This window comes from Epinephelus moara, chromosome 18 (assembly GCF_006386435.1).
Source record: "Epinephelus moara isolate mb chromosome 18, YSFRI_EMoa_1.0, whole genome shotgun sequence".
NCBI lineage: Eukaryota > Metazoa > Chordata > Actinopteri > Perciformes > Serranidae > Epinephelus > Epinephelus moara.
The window spans coordinates 25,473,260-25,492,864 of record NC_065523.1 but is presented as its reverse complement, the minus strand read 5'-3'; the positions used below and the strand labels follow the sequence as shown (position 1 = coordinate 25,492,864).

General features: G+C 47.7%; 1 protein-coding gene across 2 annotated transcripts in view; it reads right to left on the bottom strand.

The window, feature by feature from the left end:
• The window catches only part of axin2 (axin 2 (conductin, axil)), a 17,118-nt gene extending 3,811 nt beyond the window's left edge, over window positions 1-13,307 (bottom strand). The window contains exons 1-10 of one of the 2 annotated variants that reach the window (XM_050068629.1): window positions 12,771-13,305; window positions 10,619-11,545; window positions 8,646-8,777; window positions 6,202-6,304; window positions 4,179-4,319; window positions 3,559-4,091; window positions 3,280-3,456; window positions 2,947-3,162; window positions 2,649-2,783; window positions 1,731-1,880 (exon numbers count right to left, since the gene is read on the bottom strand). In XM_050068629.1, coding sequence (XP_049924586.1) covers window positions 1,731-1,880; window positions 2,649-2,783; window positions 2,947-3,162; window positions 3,280-3,456; window positions 3,559-4,091; window positions 4,179-4,319; window positions 6,202-6,304; window positions 8,646-8,777; window positions 10,619-11,427 — 2,396 coding nt within the window. In that variant the 5' untranslated portion in view covers window positions 11,428-11,545; window positions 12,771-13,305. Of the gene's footprint in view, window positions 1-1,730; window positions 1,881-2,557; window positions 2,784-2,946; window positions 3,163-3,279; window positions 3,457-3,558; window positions 4,092-4,178; window positions 4,320-6,201; window positions 6,305-8,645; window positions 8,778-10,618; window positions 11,546-12,770 lie in introns of those variants that run through there. The other variant, XM_050068630.1, reaches the window with a different exon arrangement.
• Window positions 13,308-19,605: the final 6,298 nt, after the last annotated feature.

Below are 19,605 nucleotides of genomic sequence, written 5' to 3'. Positions count from 1 at the left end.
CACACACACACACACACACACACACACACACACACACACACACACACACACACACACACACACACACACACACACACACCAGGGCAGGGAAAAAAAAAAGAGCCCCTGATAGCATCAGTGAAGAATTTGCACGCTGGCCATTTGTGTGAGTCTTTGTTGGTTGAAATGAAAGGGGCCGGGGCTTCAAAGCCATGTGTATTAAGTGTGCCTTAGCATGGAAATCAATACCAGATGGGACCCAAATCGCTGCAGTTCAAACTCTTCCACTAACCCCCGCACCACCCACCCACCCCTCCCTCCCTCTTGTCCTTTCCTTTTCATTGCACCCCCCTCAACTCACACACGCATACAAGAACCACAGACGCCTGAATCTGACTGCACACACACAGAAACAAACACTGATAACAGTGCTGCACACAGACATGAATAAAGCACTAATACACATGAAGAAAATACAGGAGGTCTTTCAAGTCACACAGGTGCTAACCACAATCTAAAGGTATAAATTTACCCCTAGCGTGTAGCGTGTAGCCTTTCAGCTCGCTTAGACATTCTCACCTTAATTTGTGATTTCGTTTAGCCTGGTTAGACTGACAAGGTCTGCAATGTCACCATGTTATGATAAGTTGACACTAATTATCACAGATTAGTGCTGCACGATATTTCGTTTCAGCATCGGCATTGCGATGTATGCATGTGCAACAGTCGCATCCCAGGACATGCGATGCCAACAAAGGCAAATTAACTCAAACACGTCGAGCTACAACTTTTTGGCTGCTTGATACAAAAGGAAAACTGGCACATTTTCCATGACTTATGTTACCGGCCAAGCACTCCCCTTTAAGAGAGGTCACGTGTATGTGACAGTGTTTGTTATGGGAAGTGACTCTCATGCACATGTGCAGAAAAGTACCAGAACCGGGACGGCAAGTGCTGCAAACAGTGAAGTGTGTGGCTTTTCCGAAGCTATAGTAGTTAGCATAAAGTGTCTGGATAAGCTCAGGTTCCATTGAAACGAGTGTAAAAGGGGCTGTGTTTTATGTTTGCTGCACCATTTACTGCGAGATCATCACAATCATTCTTCACCGGAGAGTTGCCGGGCCGTGACAGCTAGTTACCAGCTATGAGCCAGGCTAACGCTAACCGAGATAGCCTAAAGAAACCAGAGGTCTCCCCGCTACGCTTCAGAGCTGCAAGGCTGAGAAGGTAACATTAACACATAAATCTTCAAGAGAAGTCCGTTTAATAAACAACCAAAATACGCCCCGCTAGTAGGCTACCATAACCTGAAAATGAGTGAGGAAAAGAAGGGAAGCAACGTAGGGGAGCCGTCTTATTTTAGGGTAAACAACATGCATTTTTAATATGCCATGTTGGGTCATTGACTTGAACCTGGATTAATTAAAGAGAATTATTTGAATACAATGGTGTCACAGTCAGTCAACCAGTATATTAACTACCTAACTTCCCCCTCCTCCCCGTCAGAAAAGTCTAACCTTTCCAAGTTTCACTTCCAGTTACACTGTTTCCAAGAGGGTTTGTGTTGATGCGCCAAAGAGGCAACAGTTTGTTCTCAATCACTCTTTTACACCAAGGCCGATGAACTGATAGCGCTTCATTGCCGGCAATCCCAATATCACAGAAGCACCGGTGGCAAAAGTTCACATGACATCACTGTTGTAAAACTTTAACCGACATCTCTGTGTGTATTCCATTTTCCATCTACACACCTGTAATTGCCCTTCTTGCGGAGCTGCTCCTTGAAGTGGCCCAGGGTGAGACTGTGGCTCTTCATGTTCCTCCGGTAGGGGATCTCCTCACCACAGAAGAAATACGTCACCACCGTCTCGCCTCCTAAAGCCTTTTTACACTCCTTCATCCTAAGAGGAGACAAAGAGGGAGAGGAGGGGTGTGTTAGAGGGAGTGAGCACACTCATCATACTTAACAAGATCATGATCAAAAGAGAAATCAGAAACGGAGCAAAGCTTCTAAAGGGATAACCAGCAATCTACTCTTAACAAGTGTGTGCAGAAGATAGTGTTGGAGTAGAAATACAGTAACAGCACACTGACTGAAGAATAACACCAGTGAGTGAGTGACCTAGTGCCATCAGTAAGTGTGTACTTGTGTGCATGGAGAAGGGGCACAGTATTATCAATTCCCCTTCAGCTATGTCCAACGCTTTGTAGGCCCACTTCAGAGGAGCTCTCTTTGCAAAGCTCTGCTCGCCCCAGCCGACTGCCAGCCCACTGAAGGACAGCCAATAAAAATGATACATATATATGAAAGGGATGTCTCAGTCAGGTGGTGCAGTGACTACACACTCCCCACACACGGCACAAACACGCAAGATTCATGCAAAACACAGGCCAAAACTTAAAATAAGCTTTGCGAAGGGGGTCACCTTCTCTTTTGAGGGACTGCATGTGGCTGTGTGCACGTGTGTGTGTGTGTGTGTGAGATGTGTATGTTTGCGCGTGACAGCTCGTCTGTCTCCCTACATGTGCGGTGAGCTGTGCGGGTGACAAGCAGGAAGAGTTAAAAGGGTAGAAGTACACTGCAAGGTGGAGGTTATGGCTGAGAGGAGGAGGAAGAGGAGCAGAGAGGAGGAGAGGAGAGGGAGGGCAGGACGCTAGAGGCATCGTACTCTTCTGATTGGAGACCGGGGCTGGTTGTGAGGAGGCCAGCAGGGCTGGGAGTGGCTAGAGACAGAGGGACGGACCCCTCACCCTGGACAGGCACTAGGTGGCCCTTCTCCTGCTGAAGACTGGACGTTGAATGCCTGGAAAGATACATGGCGTAGACGTTATTACTAGGATCAAAACTGATATTTCTTCGGTTAAAATCTAAGACATCAAAGACTAAATCTAGACATCATAAGCAAGATATAAAACAGACCCAAGCTAAGAGCAATATTCAACAACTACTCTCTGGTTTGTGTGTACCTTTGCTTGGTGGTCTTGGTGGAGACCTCCTCCAGTCTTCGGCAGGCCTCCTCCAGCTGGGCCAAAGTGTTGGGAGGGGGCAGGGGAGGCATGGCTGGGTCCTGGATGAACGGCTGGGCTGGCTGGTGGCTACGTAGATGGCCACAGCTTCCGCCACCGCCCCACGTGTGCGTCTGCGTAGAGGTGCCACCGAAGGATTTCTTGGTGCTCTGGTTACTGCAAGGTAGACAGGAAATCAGACCATTAACTATGTGCAAAGGTGTCACATACACTGAAATATTTTAGACTAAAATAAAAACTTGAAACTGAAAACCAGAGGACTCGACTGTTCACCTGTGAGACTTGTGCCTGCCTTGCCGTTTGCTTTCCAGGATCCACTGCAGCACATTCTGAGTGGGGTCTGTTGTGTCGCTGGGCAGCTGTAAGGGCCCGCAGTCATCCATACACCTCTCTGCTACTCCATCCTCAGCCCCTGAGCGACAAACACGCCTGGACAGAGAGCTGGAACGCCTGAAAGAAGGAGAGAGAGATTGGTATTGTTAATTTGTATACAATCAACACGAGAAGTCAGAAATCAATGAGACATGAATTCAAACAGGTGTTGGGACTGACCCTATGCTGTTGTCTGCTGAGACGGCCCCACACATCTCTCTGCCTAGGCTGCGGCTGCGCTGGTAAGGCTGGCAGGGCTGGCACTCGCCACTGCTGGAGCACAGGCCGTGCACCCTGAGGGCTGCCTCCCTTTCAATCTGCTCCTTGGTCTTGGGACTGGCATGGTGGTGGATGTAGTGGTGGTGGATGTGTTTTGTGCTCTGCCTGCTGACGAGGGTCCTGTTGGGGCCCAAGGCCAGAGTGATAGCCGCCTGGTCGGGACTAGAGACAGAGGAACTGGAGGGCCCCGTCCTAACCAGGGCCTTGATTCCGAAACCTGCCCGCGCAATGGGTCTATGCTCCGGGGAGCTGGAGCGAGGCGAGTGGCGGATGACAGCGGGGGACTGGCAGCCGGGGGTCTTCAGGACGCGAGACAGGTGCTCATCCAGAATCGCCTGGGGGTCCTCATCAGAGGAGCCAGGGAGGAGGGTCAAGGGGTGGGGAGAGAGCTGTGGAGCACTTCCCATGATCTCAGTGTCTTCCTTTTCCTCCTCCTGGTAACAAGACATACAAAGTTATCGACTGAGGATAAGAAACATCTTGCAGTTGACTTTTGCAGAACAAAACCATCTCATACAAACCTCCTCAATCTGCTGCAGCTTCTCCTCCAGAGAGTTGATGGTGTCCTGCTTTCTCTTTAAGCTCTCCAGGCGGGAGATGAGCTGGGCTGCAAACTCTGACGGCTCCATTGGGACCATCTCCTTGGGAGGACGGCGAGTACGCTTTGGGGAGAAGGAGATGCATTAGCCATGTATCATGTGTCATCCTTTCATTACCTCGCTGCAGCCCTACCCAACTTCTACAAAGATATTCCTCTCCCCTCTTCTTTCTACATGTGTGCACTGTTCTCCACCAGCGCCCGCTCCACCATTGGTGGTACTGATCAGGGCACTCTCATGGGCACCCAGGGCTACGGGGTTGTTTCAAGGGGTGGCAGGCCTGGTGTATGGTCACGCTGGGCTAGGCCTCGGCTGGTTCCCTCTGTCATCATCAGCAGGCTTCTTTAAAGTCAGCTCACTTCAAAGGCTTCCTCGTCAAATATCAAACACTCAGTGGGGGGAGAATAGGGTGGTGCAGGGAGGGATGGAGGGATAGATGGATGGGAAGCAGTGGCTTTACATCTAGGAATAAAAGCCACATATCGACAGGGGGTGGAAGAGAACTCCAGGGAGGAAAGGATGAGGGATTAAAAAAAGAAATGGGAGAAGTTGAGATGCAGAGATGTGTGCTCACAAGAGGGGGGGAGAGAAAGAGAAAATGAAGAGAGAGAAGGATTGAAGGAAAGAGATAAAGGTGCCAAAAAAGGACGGGAGATCAGAAAGGTTGAGGTAATTTATTCCCCCCCTTGTCACACAACTGGGCACCTTTGAGGTACAGTATAGTGACAGTACGAGAATGTGTGTGTGCGCACACATCTTAAATTATTTGCATTTTTGCACAGGGGCTTTCTTGATTTTTCTTCCTCTTTTTTGTTTCTCCTATCCCTTTGTAGTAGGGATGAAGGGGAGAAAAGAGTGAGGAAAAAGAGGCGCTGTCTGATGGAGCCTGGGGCTGGTGCACCATGGGAATGGAAGCCATCGCCAAAAATCAGACGGGAAACCAAAACAAGAATAAAAGCGAAAATAAAGCGAAAGGGGGACAGTGAGAGAAGAGTGGCAGGAACCGATCTGTGGATGTTTTCCTCATACAAGTAACACTTGCTGCATGTCTCATAATGTTGACAAAAAGGGGGTTACGTCAAGTTTATCTCAACAAGCTGCTCCTGTTACTGCTACTTCCCCCTGCCTCTGTTTCGGACCTCCTTTCCTGTTCCTCTCTCAACCTGAAGTCAGCCTCTCTTAAGCCTTAAGCTACCCGCTCCCCTCTGACCCACTGAGAGCTCACATGACACGCTCAAACTCTTCCCTAAGATCCCTCACTTTTAGGGGAGGGGGCTGGCTGGGAGTGTGTGTGTATATGTAGGGGGGGGTGCTGTGGAAAAAAAGGGGGCCAGCTCTGTTGGAAGTTGTCACTTCCCTATGCGTTTGCTCCATTCATCCTTGGATCAAAGCGCTGCGTGCATGTGCGTGTGAATGTGTCTGAGTATCTTTGTGTTTTTGTTGGGGCTGATTTCAGAGCCCTCGGGATAAAGCGGCAGAGATCTTTCTCATTTCTCCCTATTCTCCATATTTACAGCATCGGGAGGGAAGAAAAACCCTGGTGTGTTCCGAGCGCTGCGGCGATAAACAGCTTAGAGACCCCCCCTGTCTCCCGCAGACTTCAAGGAACCCTAATGGGGGTGTAGGTGACACCAAAGGTAGCGAGGGGGCTCGTGTTTGTATGCGTGTATGCGCGCTTATGTGAGTGTGTGTGTGTGTGTGTATGTGCGTGTGAGTGGGAGGCTGGGTCTTTGACGTTACTCTTCAGATCTTTGCTGGTGTTGTTGAATTGAGAATGCCGAATACAGTTTGTGCGGTACTATTCATAGAACCAAGAGAGACCCGGAACAGAGGGTGGTATGGAAATTACACTGTGGGACCCAGGTTCAAAAAGACTTTGGAGCATGTGTGTGTGTGTGTGGTTATGTGTGTGTGTGTGGTTATGTGCGTGTGTGTGTACACTTACAGGGAAAGCAGGCAGAGAGACTTGGCTGTTCATCCTCATGTTGCGCTGCATCTCTCTCTGTAGCTGTTTCTTTGAGCCCAGTTTATACGGAGGGATGCCATCTCTGGGGGGATGCACAGACAGATCACAAAGGTCAACCACCCCATCGGATACATTTAAGACCAAACAGCCATTCAGGAAGAAGCTTATTAGCTAACTGGGTAGATCAAACGCAGTTCAAGCAAGCATAAATCCAATCAATTAATCCTCACGTACATTTTGTTTTTCAACTTTTAGTCTTCATTTGAGAACCAAAAAAGATACTCAGAGGTGAATCACGCCAGCGTTTCTGGTCTTGTTTGTGTGTCAGTTACATGCCTCTGAGTGAGGTGGTAGGAGGTTTTGTTTGCCCTAGAAATGACTCTCATTTTCATCTCTGGCTCCAGCACAGAACTGGGCATCCTGCTGGCTATTTCCTTTCAACACTACACACACTTACACACACCAACACACTCTGCAGTCACAGTGTGCTCTGCTCTACTGGCCAGAAGTAGTGTCAGCATTAGCATTCCCCTACTGACTTTTATGTTGAGCTGAGGACACTGTTAGCGTGAGCAACTCATTATACTTATTCAAAGAGTTACTGCAGGACAGGACCCAAGGGTGTAGCTAACCTGGTTAAATCTATCTGAGGGACTGAACGGCTGACTGGCTAAAAAAATTAAATCAAACAACAAACAGCAAAGCTCAAGCTTCAAACTGAAGCACTTGACAGTGTAAAACAGTGTCTTTTCTCCATGCTAAACAGCAGTTTCCTGGTGACCTAGCCTAACTGAGGAGCACTTTTCCACTTTTGCTTTGAAATGCCACAGTCATGCGCATAGGCAGCCCCCCCCCTACACACCCCACCCTCCTCCCAATCTTCATTTGGCAAGCGCTGCCGCAGCCAGCCTCTGATCTCCGCACATCAAAAGGCTGGTTTGTAAGATAAGGTAATGTTTGAAGTCTGCGCAGCTGCATTCCCCAGCGTCCAAGCAAATCCATAAATAAGATATAAGCAAAAATCCCCCCTCCACCACTCTCTTTCTCTTCCCACCCAACCGCCTCCTCCCTCGTTGCTTTTTCCCTTTTCTATTCTTTTCTTTATCTGTAAATGAGATTCAAATGTTTATGGCTCCTTTTAACTGACCTAAAGAGAGGCAGATATTCGGATCAAGGCCAGAGCGGGCAGGATTGAGGTGTGTGTGGGGGGGGGGGGTGGGGGGGGTTGTGTCCCTGTGGCCAGGGCTTTGTCACTGCACTGGGCAAAGTACAGCAGGACTATATGGGCCTTCGGCCTCTTTGAAGCAGGGATGTCTAGAGATATGCCAGAGCAGAGGACCCTGTTGTAAAAAACTCTTTATAGCTGCCATATTTATGTGTAGCCCAGCCCACTGGTTGCACTGAACATCAGTGTCTCCGTCTTTAAGTAGCTTGGTCATGGTTAACCTCGCTGCTTCAGTGACATCATCCAAGTAGGCCTTGACGCCTCCCATATGAGATGAGGTAAAGAAGAACTTGTACTTTTCTGCTTTCTGTCCAAAAACCTGACCTGAGCGCTCTTGGCCTTGAGCTGTGCACCGTCGAATGACTTCATAGCACCCTGTCACTTGAGAGACACGTGATTACGCCAAGTAAATCCCTTTGAAGAACGAGGCACTAGGCACGTACGCAGATAAGCGCAAACCACATGTGGCCAGAGGCGCAACACTTCTGCACTTCATTTGTGCTCAAACGATTAGCCAATCCCTTGATTAGTCAATCCATAGGCTGTTAATCAACAAAGGTTTGGATGATTGGCCAATCATTTACGTCACTTAGTGATGTGAAAAGTGTGTCATGTTACAGCAGTAGTGCCAAGCCTGGTGCCAAGAACAGACAAATCAAATACTGGCTCTAGACAGGGCCATTCATGTTTTTGTGTTGGCCATCATAGTCACACAGGAGACGTTTCAGTTCTGCAACCTCACCGCTAGATGCCACTAAATCCTACACACTGGACCTTTAATTGAATATGTCTGGGTTTTGGCTAGTGAAACAAGCTAGCACAGGCTCTCAGAACATGTGACATGTTATAGACAACATTATAATCAGTTAATCTGATAGAAACTAGATAATGAAACTAAACATTAGCTGCAATGCTACACTACTTTGTGAAACTATCTTACCAACGGATGCACTAAATGTAAAGCCGCTATACTCATGTATCAACCCACAAAGTCTCTCTCCATGTACAGTAAAATGTTAAAAATATATCTTTCAAGGGGCCACCACAGCAAACCATTCTTTCGACTCCCAAAAGCCGCTTAAGGACGGTGTCACTTTCTTTATTTCTTATTCCACAGCACCTCATTTCACACTCCTTAAACACCCTTATATGTTTTTTCTCTCTCTCTCTCTCTAATGTTTGGTTAATATTCACTTACACACTGCTGTCAGTCACAGACATGGCATCATCGGTCAAGGCGTCACTGGACACCTCGCTGTCGTTGGTGCTGCTGACGGGGGCGAAAGAGCCCACATGGCAGGGGTTGAGTGAGTCTCCTCTCTTGTATGATCTGGGAAGGTTACAACAACAAGAATCAGATTAATGCTAACACAACACTGTGACACAGGATCCAACAGGTGGGTGACGTGTCATTTGTATTCGCTGAGGATCAGGACAGGTTTCATCTTCGGAGATTTTAATGACACAAAGTGATTAATGCGTGACCTTGCCTGCTGCCACGAACAACTACACCCTGTAATGAATGAACTGATGGCTACTCTGGGGCCTGGCAACCTCCACCCTGTGCATACAAGCTCATCTGCACTGGGAAAGCTGGGGTTTTCTCCTCATGCCCCATTTGTGCCTTTCTCAACAGCACCACAATTTCTTTCTTTCCATTTCTCTCACTCACTCTTTCCTCAGCATTCATGTCCCGCTGTGCATGCATGCATTCTTGCCGTGGTACAGGAGGAGGAGTGACCAAAGGAGAGAGAAAAAAGTATGGAGCGGAAGCATGAGAGTGTGTCAGAGAAGGAAAGAAAGGGGAGAGGAAAAAAAAAAGAGGGGAGGAGGGGGTCTTCATGAGGGAGAGACGCAGCAGGACTAAAGCTGTAGGCCCCCAGCTCCAGGCTGACCTTCAGAGGGGCTTGCAAAGAGTCAGGTATTTAACACAGCTGGCCTTGCATTCTTCCCTCCCTGCCTCTCTCTCACCCCCCTCATTTATCCTTTCTCCTCCCTCCCTTTCTTTCATGATGTGCACAGCCCCCCCCCCCCCCCACCCCTCTCTGTCCTTCCTTTCCGCTCTCTTTCCCCTCACTTTCGCTCCAAAAGCACGCCTCATAGTCCCCATCCCTGAGTTTTCAAAAGGAGAAAAAAAAAGATAAAAGTGGTGAAGGCAGTGGGGGAGAGCAGCTAAGGGGGGGAAACAGAGGAGAATTGACGCAAACAAGAAAAGAGGGAAGAGGAGAGTGAGGGGGTTTGGGTGGGGAGGCGGAGGTGGGTGTTGATTCTGCACTGTAGCTGCCGTTCAGGGTTTGTTTTTAAAAAGTCAGATGAGGAGAGGGAAGCGGAAAAGGGAAAAATGAGTTCCACATGTTTCGAATCTGTTCAGGTGATGATGGGCCTTCGTGTCAATAAAAGGACTTACTCTCACTTGAGGCAACAAGCGTCACTATAGGCAAGTCCCCACCACTCATGCTATCAATCATGCTGTCCAAAGCAGGTAGCTGTCAGTTTGCTTCGCCTGTCGTACTCACTGGAAAAGTTGGGCTCTCTGTGCAACTTGTAATGCAGCGCCCCATTACAGCTACTGCAACATTAAAAGATGCTCCAATATAACAGAAAAATCTTCAGAAATTCTAATTTTTTAGGATGCAGTTTTAATGCAAACTTTAATTTTACTCAAAACTGACAGGCAGATATGTTAATGCCATAATAAGCATCTAAATGAAGCTGTAGAAACCCCATCTCTAAGTGCCGTCTATAGATCTGCGATAGCTGTATATCCCCGCCACAGGCTTGAGGACAGCGTGGTACAGGAGGAAGCATAGCATAGCAATGTCATCATCTATTATTTGCCGGCTGGGGCCAGAGCCAGCCGTGCTCTGTGAACTTTTCCCGTGGAAGACGATCCCTCATTCTGCTGAACTATTTCAAAGCCCCGGAAATCCAGGCGAGCGCCAGCAGAGGGCTGCTGCTGCTGGAGATGGTGATGGTGAGAAGGGCCAGAGAGCCAGGGAGAGAAGGACAGACAGGAGTTTTCTACAAACTTAAAGGAAACCCTGAGGTGGTTGCACTTTTACGCACAAGGAGAAATGTGACAAGTTGCCTGTAATGTGGACTATTACTCATGTACAGCATGGATTCTGATTTTTAAGCTTAGTACAGATTAAAAAGGTGTAGCAGACATACCTGTATCCCCTTTCCATCACCTCCACTGCCCTCATGGACACGGTGGCCCTCTGCGCCTTCGCCGACAATTCAACCAGCGCTTTGGCTTTGAAATCACAACTCCACTCCTCCTCTTCATTGAGCGTGGGCAGGTATCCACAGACAACTTTCAGGTCGCCCAAGCCGTTCGAGTTGACGTGATTCGGGTTTTCTCCCCCGGTCCTCACGTACTCGAGGTAAATGTCAGAGGTCAGAAACATCTGATACGCGTTCTCCTCCATGTTGGTTTGGATCTCCGTCTGCGCCTGGTCAAACATCGCAGAGTCTATGTGCTGCTTCTTGATATTATCCCGTATGAAGGTCTTAGTCGCGGGCTTGAGCTGTTTGGCGACAATGCTGTTGTTCTCGATGTAGCGCTTGTAAATTGCTTTGGCGACTCTCTGCGTTTTGGTATCCTTGAGGTCCATTTGCCTGAAGCCATTGCAGGCGAACCAGAAGTCTAAAGTATCGACACATTTCTCTCGCTCCAGGAATGTCCTAAAAAGAAGGGCACCGTCCTGGTCCCCGAGGAGAGAGTGCAAAGACTTTGTCCACCGGGAAAGCGGTGAATCCGGGGAGGCACTCCCCTCGGGCTCCCCAAGACCATCCTCGTTCCTCCTCGCCGAGGAGCCCGGCGAGCCGAGCAAAACCGATTTAGGGGGTTCCAGGGGTTTCATCATCGCGAGTTTGCCGGGGTAGCAGGGCGCCTCGCCCTCCTCCCCCGGCACCGGGGGTCGAGGAGCATCTTCTCGGAAACTACTGGCGATATGGTCCATAAGCGCCCGGCTCATGGCTCTGCAGGCAGCAGGAGAGAGCCTGTGTGTTGTTCGCCTCCTCTGAGCTTCTACTGTAATCTCCTCACTCTCTTATGTCAGCGGGGGAGCTTCTCTCTGGCTGCCTGTCTTCTCTCTGAAACACAAAGTATTGATCTAATCAAAACCAGATCCGCCCCAACTTCAAAGAGGGAGAGACGCAGTAAGAGTCTTTTCAGACCCTCACTGACTTGTACAGAAAAAGACAGCCTAGTTCACAGAGGGAAGAAATGTGAGAAAACGCTGCAGCAGCATTACATAAACAGCCTTTCTTCACATCTCAACCTGGATTGTGATTTCCACCGAGGCGCTATTGGTTACATTAACAAGAATTAAACAGTGATTACGCACCAGCCGAGCAGAAAACCACCTGAGCGATGCCTCAACTAAACCATCCTCCTCTCCGGTAGTAGTAACCACACGTATGTCAAGCGGAGGCTATCATGTCAGGGTTGTGTATTCTGGCTGCCTGCTGCAGAATGCGACCACATGTCTTCCAAGCATCCCTGCCACTTCTCTCATTTCTGGGGCAGTCATTTCCTGCGTCTCAACATCTCATCACAAGCCTCTAAATCACGTCAAATTGAGCCTCCCCCAGCGAGTACCTGTAGGACACCGATGTGGGACAAACTCGGAGAGATCGAAAAACGTGACTAACATAGTTAATGGAGTTAACTGGCTGCAGCTGTACTACTCCTGGAGCTTTAACGTGCTCAAATGCCTCTCTTGTTACATTAGCGCAGAAATTACGAGCAGTTTGTTGCATGTGATCGCTTCAGCATCAGTGTTACAATGTGTCTGCGGCTGATGTGCAACACTGCAGATGTCACTTTGGATCACACGGTTACATTGCACAACTTAAATCACAACCATAAACCCTCCTTTGGCTACTTCTACACACACATATGAGCGACTCTAAAAAGGTTGTGTTCACTGAGACCGCGTACATTTACAACCCCACTCGCGTTAACACCGTCACGTACTCTCACAAAGTTTCCTTAATGTAACATTTAAGGCGAAAAACAACTCCTCTTTAAACGTCCAATCCCAAGTAGCCTCCACCAAAGTCTCAGATCTTGTGGGGGAGGAATTCCGCAAAAAGAAACACACACTTCTCAGAAATGTTCAGCTCTAACTTTACATGGAAATCACAGACTATGGAGAAGGGAATAAACGATACAGAAAGGCGTTTTTGTCGTCTTTAAAACGTGAGAAAAAGGGTCCCATCTCCCCTGAACATTACTTCAAAGGCGAGTCAACAGCACATCAAAGGGAGCTCCAGTGGGGGCCAGTTTGAGGAGGCACACACTCTTGTAACTTACCATCGATCCGCGAGTTCTCTCCTCAAATTAAACTCCAGTTGTTTTTGGTTTTATCCACCATTAAGAGAGAGAAAAGCGCGTATAATCCACAGTGTTTGCCTCCGCGACGCGTCCACATACAGTCCGTTCAGGTTTGAGTCGGTTTACGGAGAGAAAAATGCACTCGAGAGGAAAAAAAAATACCGCTTTTCTCCCTCCTCCTTTTCTCCTCCCTATGGTTTCAGGCTGCCATGCCGCACGGTAGGTCTCTCCTGTAGGCGACTCCAACACCAACTGAGCCGACAGGCTGGAGCAGCGCACTTCAAAGTAAGGAACCGACTGCCGGGTCCCGACAGCTGCATAAAAAACAATTGCAGCTTGATGCTCGCGAAAAAAATAAAAACAAGTGTCGGAGCTGCCTAGATAGGTCGCACTCACTCTGGGTGAGACATATTTTGAATGTTTGAGTGTTTATTTTCTCACCCGCGAGCTTTTTGCTGCGTTTTACCAATCTTTTCCCAGATCACGAAGTTGCAGCTACATAGTGAGGACCTTATCAAAGACAAGCAATCTTGAGCCAACTCCCCGAGGCTTTGGAGCGTCAGAAGTAACTGATCTGCCGCCCCAATAGCATTATCGCTACAATCCCTCTGTTGCTACATAAACTTTAAAGACGCAGGGATCTTTTCTTTGCAAGACCCGCATAGTTTTTGAGATTAACCCATTGGAGACCTGCGAATGCACAATGCATGCACCGGCGTGCATCAAACGGCACGTTCACGTCCTCGTATGCATTTCTGGTCACATTACAAGAAGACAACAGCCCCGGGGGAATAATGAAACTATGATGAACTATGATTTTTAATCCCCTTAAGACTTTATTTGGAAGGCAGAGAGAAGCGGATGTGTGCCTCCTGCAGCACTCAAAGACTTGCTTGAGAAAATCCAAGCAGGACAAACTACATTTAATAAAAATCACCCTAACTATCCACAGACATTCATATACAACATGTTGCAATGGGGAATCAAAATCACAGTGCTGTTCGTCACTCCACAGCTCCTACCAGTGGCAACCAGGGCACATGGTACATGCATGCACACCAGATTAAAACATCTGTTCACAGAGGATAAATCCCGTGAAGGATGTTATCGTATCATTTAAGCAACAGAAGAATTACTCCTCTCTTCTCCTCTCTGACAGTACAGCTCTCTGCTTTGTGCATTCCCCTTAACTGCCGCAGATACCATGAAAAGGAGTGAAAAGCCCATAGACACATCCATTCACTGCTCCAACTGAGAGGAGTTGTTTGGATACAGACAGTAGTGGACATTTTGGACACTGCATTTTCTTTATTCGTTGTGGACAAGCTACAGGCAGTGTTGCTGCTCATGTTTATAGAACAGAGTCAATAGTGTTGTGGATAGGTCTTTAGTGTTCAAATGAGGCACCACAGGAGACCCTTTGTACAAGATGACTGGCTATATTCTTGAAAGGGAGACAGTAGGTGTCTGTGTGTCCTTGTTGTCTCAGCGGACGGACATTCAAAAAGTACAGTACAAAGACGGCAAACACTTTGATCAGCCTGCTTGCTAAAGGTGCTGTGAAACTTTCTCCCCTGGTGCGTCGCTTTCCCATCAAGGTTAATAAAAGAGGAAACTGCTCTTGAATAGGCCATGATGACTCAGGGATTACTCATCATTCAAAAGCCACTTTATCGCCATCAAATTCTGCTCACTCCCGGCCCTGTGCGAAAACATTCCCAACGCGTCTACATCAAACTTACTGTCCCAGCAAGACAAACAGCAGTGATTGCAAAGCAGGGGTACTGTCACCACAGGACACACTTCTGCAGTTGGTTGTGGGAATGTGGAGGGAACAACTAAAAAACTGAAATTGCAATTAAAGATTTCAAAGATCTACGTAACACCTGACCTCCAAGTGTTAAGAGTGCATGAAAACTAGTTAGCAAATGAGCAGAGATCTTGAAAAATGTAGCTAAAAGTGATAGTGATAGAAATACAACACCTGTACCCTTAAAGTGATACCGATACCAACAGAGTACTTCATTTGATAGCCATAATGTAGATGGAGTGGAGTGAAGTATGGCCATAATTTCAGAACATTTCAGTGGCATCTCGACACGCTGAACTGCCAGCCTCTTCACACACACCATGCCTGACTTCACCACACCACAGACTGTAACATTATGGATTGTAGCTGCTGCTGCGGGAGTGTGAGCTCCACGCCAGGGACAGTTGTCAGAGTCCACCAGGCCTCACACACACAATGACAGGGCTAACTCTTAGCACTGCACGGCTAACGGTTATTCACAGGTTTAACAAAAAAGTCAAGCTGTTTCGGTGTCAGTGTGAGTTTGTTGGGACCGTTTAACAGCTTGGTGTTGGATGTTAGATGCTGCTGTGTTCACTTGTGCTAACTGTGCAGACTTAGCGGCACCAGAGATGGCTGCAACAGAAAGTTTGCTGATCCTGCCGGGAGTCGGGACAGTCCGGTATCAGACCCCCAGCACAAAAGGGAACAAATGAGGGTATTGTTTGACTGGAGATGTTTAGATACCACTTGGTGTGGGGTTATTTTGGTCGATACCTTAAAGCAGTGGTTCCCAACTGGTGGGTCGCGGGTCCATTCTGAATGGACCGCAAGTGACTCGCAAACATATCAAGTTTGTAAAAAACACACTTTATTTTGGAGTGCAGTGGATTTTGGGGACAGAGCTCATTTTGAAGTGCCGTTTCCAGCTGTAGACTGAGTGGCTAACGGACCACTACTTAACATACTTAACAAAGACGGCAATCTAGCTCAACGATCCTGGATATATTAAACTGTGTGGACCTTGAACTAATGACTAAGGAGAAATCTAGACCCTGTAGCTGGACCAGTTGGGGACGACTGCCTTAAAGATATCCAGTAGCGATTCCCAGCCCTGATAAATGGTTGAAATTGTTGGCTAAAAGTATGTGTTCAAGCCCAGACACAGCAAATCGGCATCAAAGAACCAGCAGTGACAAAGGCCGACTGTTGTGTCACCTCACGTTGCTTGTGTCTCAACTAAAAAGTTGCACATGAACACAACGCAAGGACTAAAGCCATGGGCCAACTAACACATGCGTTCTGCGCCTGTGTGAGAGGAAATAACTCTCCATAGCAGCAGGTGGAGGTCGTCTGTCTTTATCATTCAAAGAGGGAAACTGGAAGACAGGACGCTAGGTAGCTAGTGAGCACATTAACGACGCAAACTGATGTTGAAAAAACAAATGACCAACAGCAGACTGTCGGCTTGCTGTGTCAGGGCCTTTGAACAACTTAAATAAATGTTGGTGTAAATGAAGGAGTACTTGAGTTCATCTGAGAAGGCATGTGACCAAAAAGGTTGAGGACCACTGATGTACAGTGTATCTGACATCTGTGAGACTCAGAGTTAAAACAAGTCTGTACAAACAAAATTTCCTATCTCACGAGAGCTCATCTACACAGTTTGGGCCTTTCTGTAGGTATACAGGTCATCTGGCTAATATACAGACCCGACAATGTCAGCCTTTGTTAACTTTGGAGAGCTGAGGCTGACCTCTGACAGTAAACACACCAGGGTGGAAGCCATCACCATGGCGATGGTGCAGACCCCCTGCCAGTACCAGGGGCCAGTTGGGCCCTCATGTCCTGCCTTGTCAACCCCCTCTATGGTTCATGGGAGGTCCCCATAGGTCAGGTCTTCCCCTGCTGCCTCTGAGGAGCTGACCCCAGGTCTGCGACTGGCCTGAGACCAGGGGTGTCCTTGGCTCCTCGCCCTATAAAAAGACCCTTGAAAGAGGGCTTCAGGGGGAGAGGTTATGGGGTGTAACTGTCTCTCTGTTTGGGAAGATATTATTACAGGGACAGGTCAAATTCAGCCTGACTACAAAGAGCCCTATAAATAGAGATTGAAGAGCATGCTTATAAATCATTTGTGGGTCCAATCAAGTCTTTAACATTGACGGCTTATTTTTTTTGCATGCGCACAAAATACACAAATCAGCTTAATTGTCTACGGTATGTAAAGTCAGATTTGAAGAAAACCCCTCCTATATAACATCTTAAGAGGACTAGAGAGGTTTTTACGACTGTGTTATATGGTCTCCTGAGCAGCCTTGGCCTGTTGTAACTGCTACTGGCCACCTCAGTTGCAGTCATAAACACTCAGAGTGTGTGTGTGTGTGTGTGTACCGGTGCTGTCCTCTCTGTGCCGCAGCCCTGTGATCAGTAACTGCTCTCAATTACAGTATTGTGTGCCGTTCCTTTCGGCTTGGGGTTAAACTCTTTGCAGACCCCTTTGAAGTACTCATCCCTTTATCTCAAGCCAGAGCCAAGAATTTGGGGGAGGACAATGGAAAATGAAACCAAGAGGGAAGCTTATGGCAATTATCAACCAGGGCCATGAGGAGGAAGTCAGCTCACACAGACAGAGAGAGAGAGAGGGAGCAGATAAAGAGAGCAGGAGACAGCCAATGTAGGACAGGGGGTTACTGTTTCAAGTTTGTTTGGTGTGTACACACCCCGGGCAACAACCGACTGCCGAGAGAGGAAATGGAGGCTACCTCTTCAAAGTAGGTGACAACAGGGGGACAATGGCCTCTGAAGGGAGCAAGGAGCTGATGAGAGGAGCTGAGGTGGCAGCGGCGGGGGTCAAAACACAACATAATCGAGGAGCAAAGAGCGGCAGAAGAGGGACGGGAGGAGAAGGATGGAGGAGAACAGAGGGAGAAGTGCTGTTGTCAGCAGAATCAAATGGCACGCAGAGAGCTGGGGAAGATACAATTAAAGTGTGGAGTTAAGACAGGCTTTGAAGTTGGACATGGTGCATAATACCCTTAAAAGTTAAGGAAGGGCAACAATTCGCCAGCTTGTTATGGGGCTGTTTTGAAAGAGGAAGAGGAGAAAAAAAGAGTGCGGGTGGTAGGGGGGGTAGGGGTTGTTTTTTGAAAGGGTTCAGTTTGAGGGGAATGAAGTTGGATTTCAAGCGCCAATTGGCCCCAGAAGGATGTTTTTTTTTTGCAAAACAGAGAATGTAAAGTGTGAGTGGGAGTTGGCGCCTACCTGTGCATTTTGATGATGGGGATGAGTGTGTGAAGGATGGAAGAAGGGAAAGAGAGATGTGTCAGAGAGAGTGGAATAGGGAGCGAGACAGGTGAAAGAGAAAAGACTATGAAGGAAGAATGAGACATGAAATAGGTGGGGAATTGGTAGCGAAGGAAGGCAGAGAAGAAATAAAAGAGAGGCAAGAAGAGAGAGGGGGGGTTGTTGAAGGTTATTTATTGGTTTTTTTCCCTCGTTTTAATCCCATTTTGCGCTTGACTTTTAAGTCTACCAATGTATAGAAACAATGTCGGATGCACTGTCTAATCCCGTTTGGGCCATGAAGCTCACTCCACGCTGACAGTAATGACTTTCATTTCCTCTGCTGCTCGCACTGAAGCACCATGCAGACACTTCACAGGCTGGACGCCACTGTTCTGCCATGCTTGACAGGACAGCGATCCGTCTCTGAATCAGTCTTAACCTGAACCCTGGGCTCCCTCACTCATCCTTAATCCATCACTTTAACCCCATCTTCCTCTTTCCTGACTCCGGCGCGCAGAGGGTTCCCAGACTGGTAAGGTGATTAACTTGCTCGTGCATTCAACAGATGCCAGATTTTTATCTCTTTCCCCCCGCTTCCTGTTCCTCCATTAGAGGGGTGTGACACATCAACAGGGTGAGCACCATGGCAACAGATTTATGCTCTGGTGAGGGCAGACCGCTCAAACACTGTCTCCGAAGACTTTGAGCTGCATTTAAACATGGATCTTTCTACAGGCGACAAATACATCATGTGACACTCAGATCCTTTAAATTACATGACAGTTATACTATATAACACCATTTTAGAACATCTTTTTCAGGGCAGTAGCTACCTTTGAGCAAACAGAGGGAATTTAGGGGGTTCAATGATCTGCACGAGGAATCCACAACTTGCAATCAGACTTAAAAAAAAAGTATTAAACAGGGAATTTAATATTCTCTACCACAATTACATGGGTGTCAATGTGGAGAAGGCTTTTGAACAGCATTTCGGCCAGGGCCCAAAGTTAAGAGTCCCATCACCTTCAGGGATATTAAACAAAGCCAACGCAGATGTGCCAAAAACTACAGTTCCTCGAATGGTCACTAGAGGCTGGCTCCAGAAGTGAGTCAATCCCCACAAACACCACTTTACAGGACAAACAAACATGTCTACAGCCTGGCACAACAAACGGTTTTGGTCTCTAAAGTGAATTTCAACATTCATGACAACTGTTCGAGAGGTGAATTTTTACATTTTCTAATAGCTAAATAAAATTAGGCATATTTAATCAGAGTCAGATTCACCCCTCGCTCCTCCACAGCTCCAACCTGTCTTCAAAATATGGGCACTGCTGGCTCCAAAAAAACCAAGATGACGATGGCAAATGCTGAACTTGATGCTTCAAAGCAGCCGTCCACAAACCAACGGATGACATCACGGTGGCTACGTCCATTATTTTACACAGTCTATGGACATACAATGTTGTCCACTTTCACCAAGCAGTCCTGCACAAACTCTCCATCACTGAACTGCTTACCATACCAATTTTGTGAGCTACCGCATGGCTTGTCTGTGTCACGCCTTCACTACTTTTCACAAAAAATTCCTTCAGCACCGCATTCACCCGCTTGCAAATAAGCTAGATCACTTTATCTATCCCCAGAGGTCAGTGGGGTCCACTGTTCTTGCTGTCATAAATACCTGCCTTAGCTCAGGGTGTGTTCCAGCTGCTCTCAAACATGCTGTAGTGCAGCCCC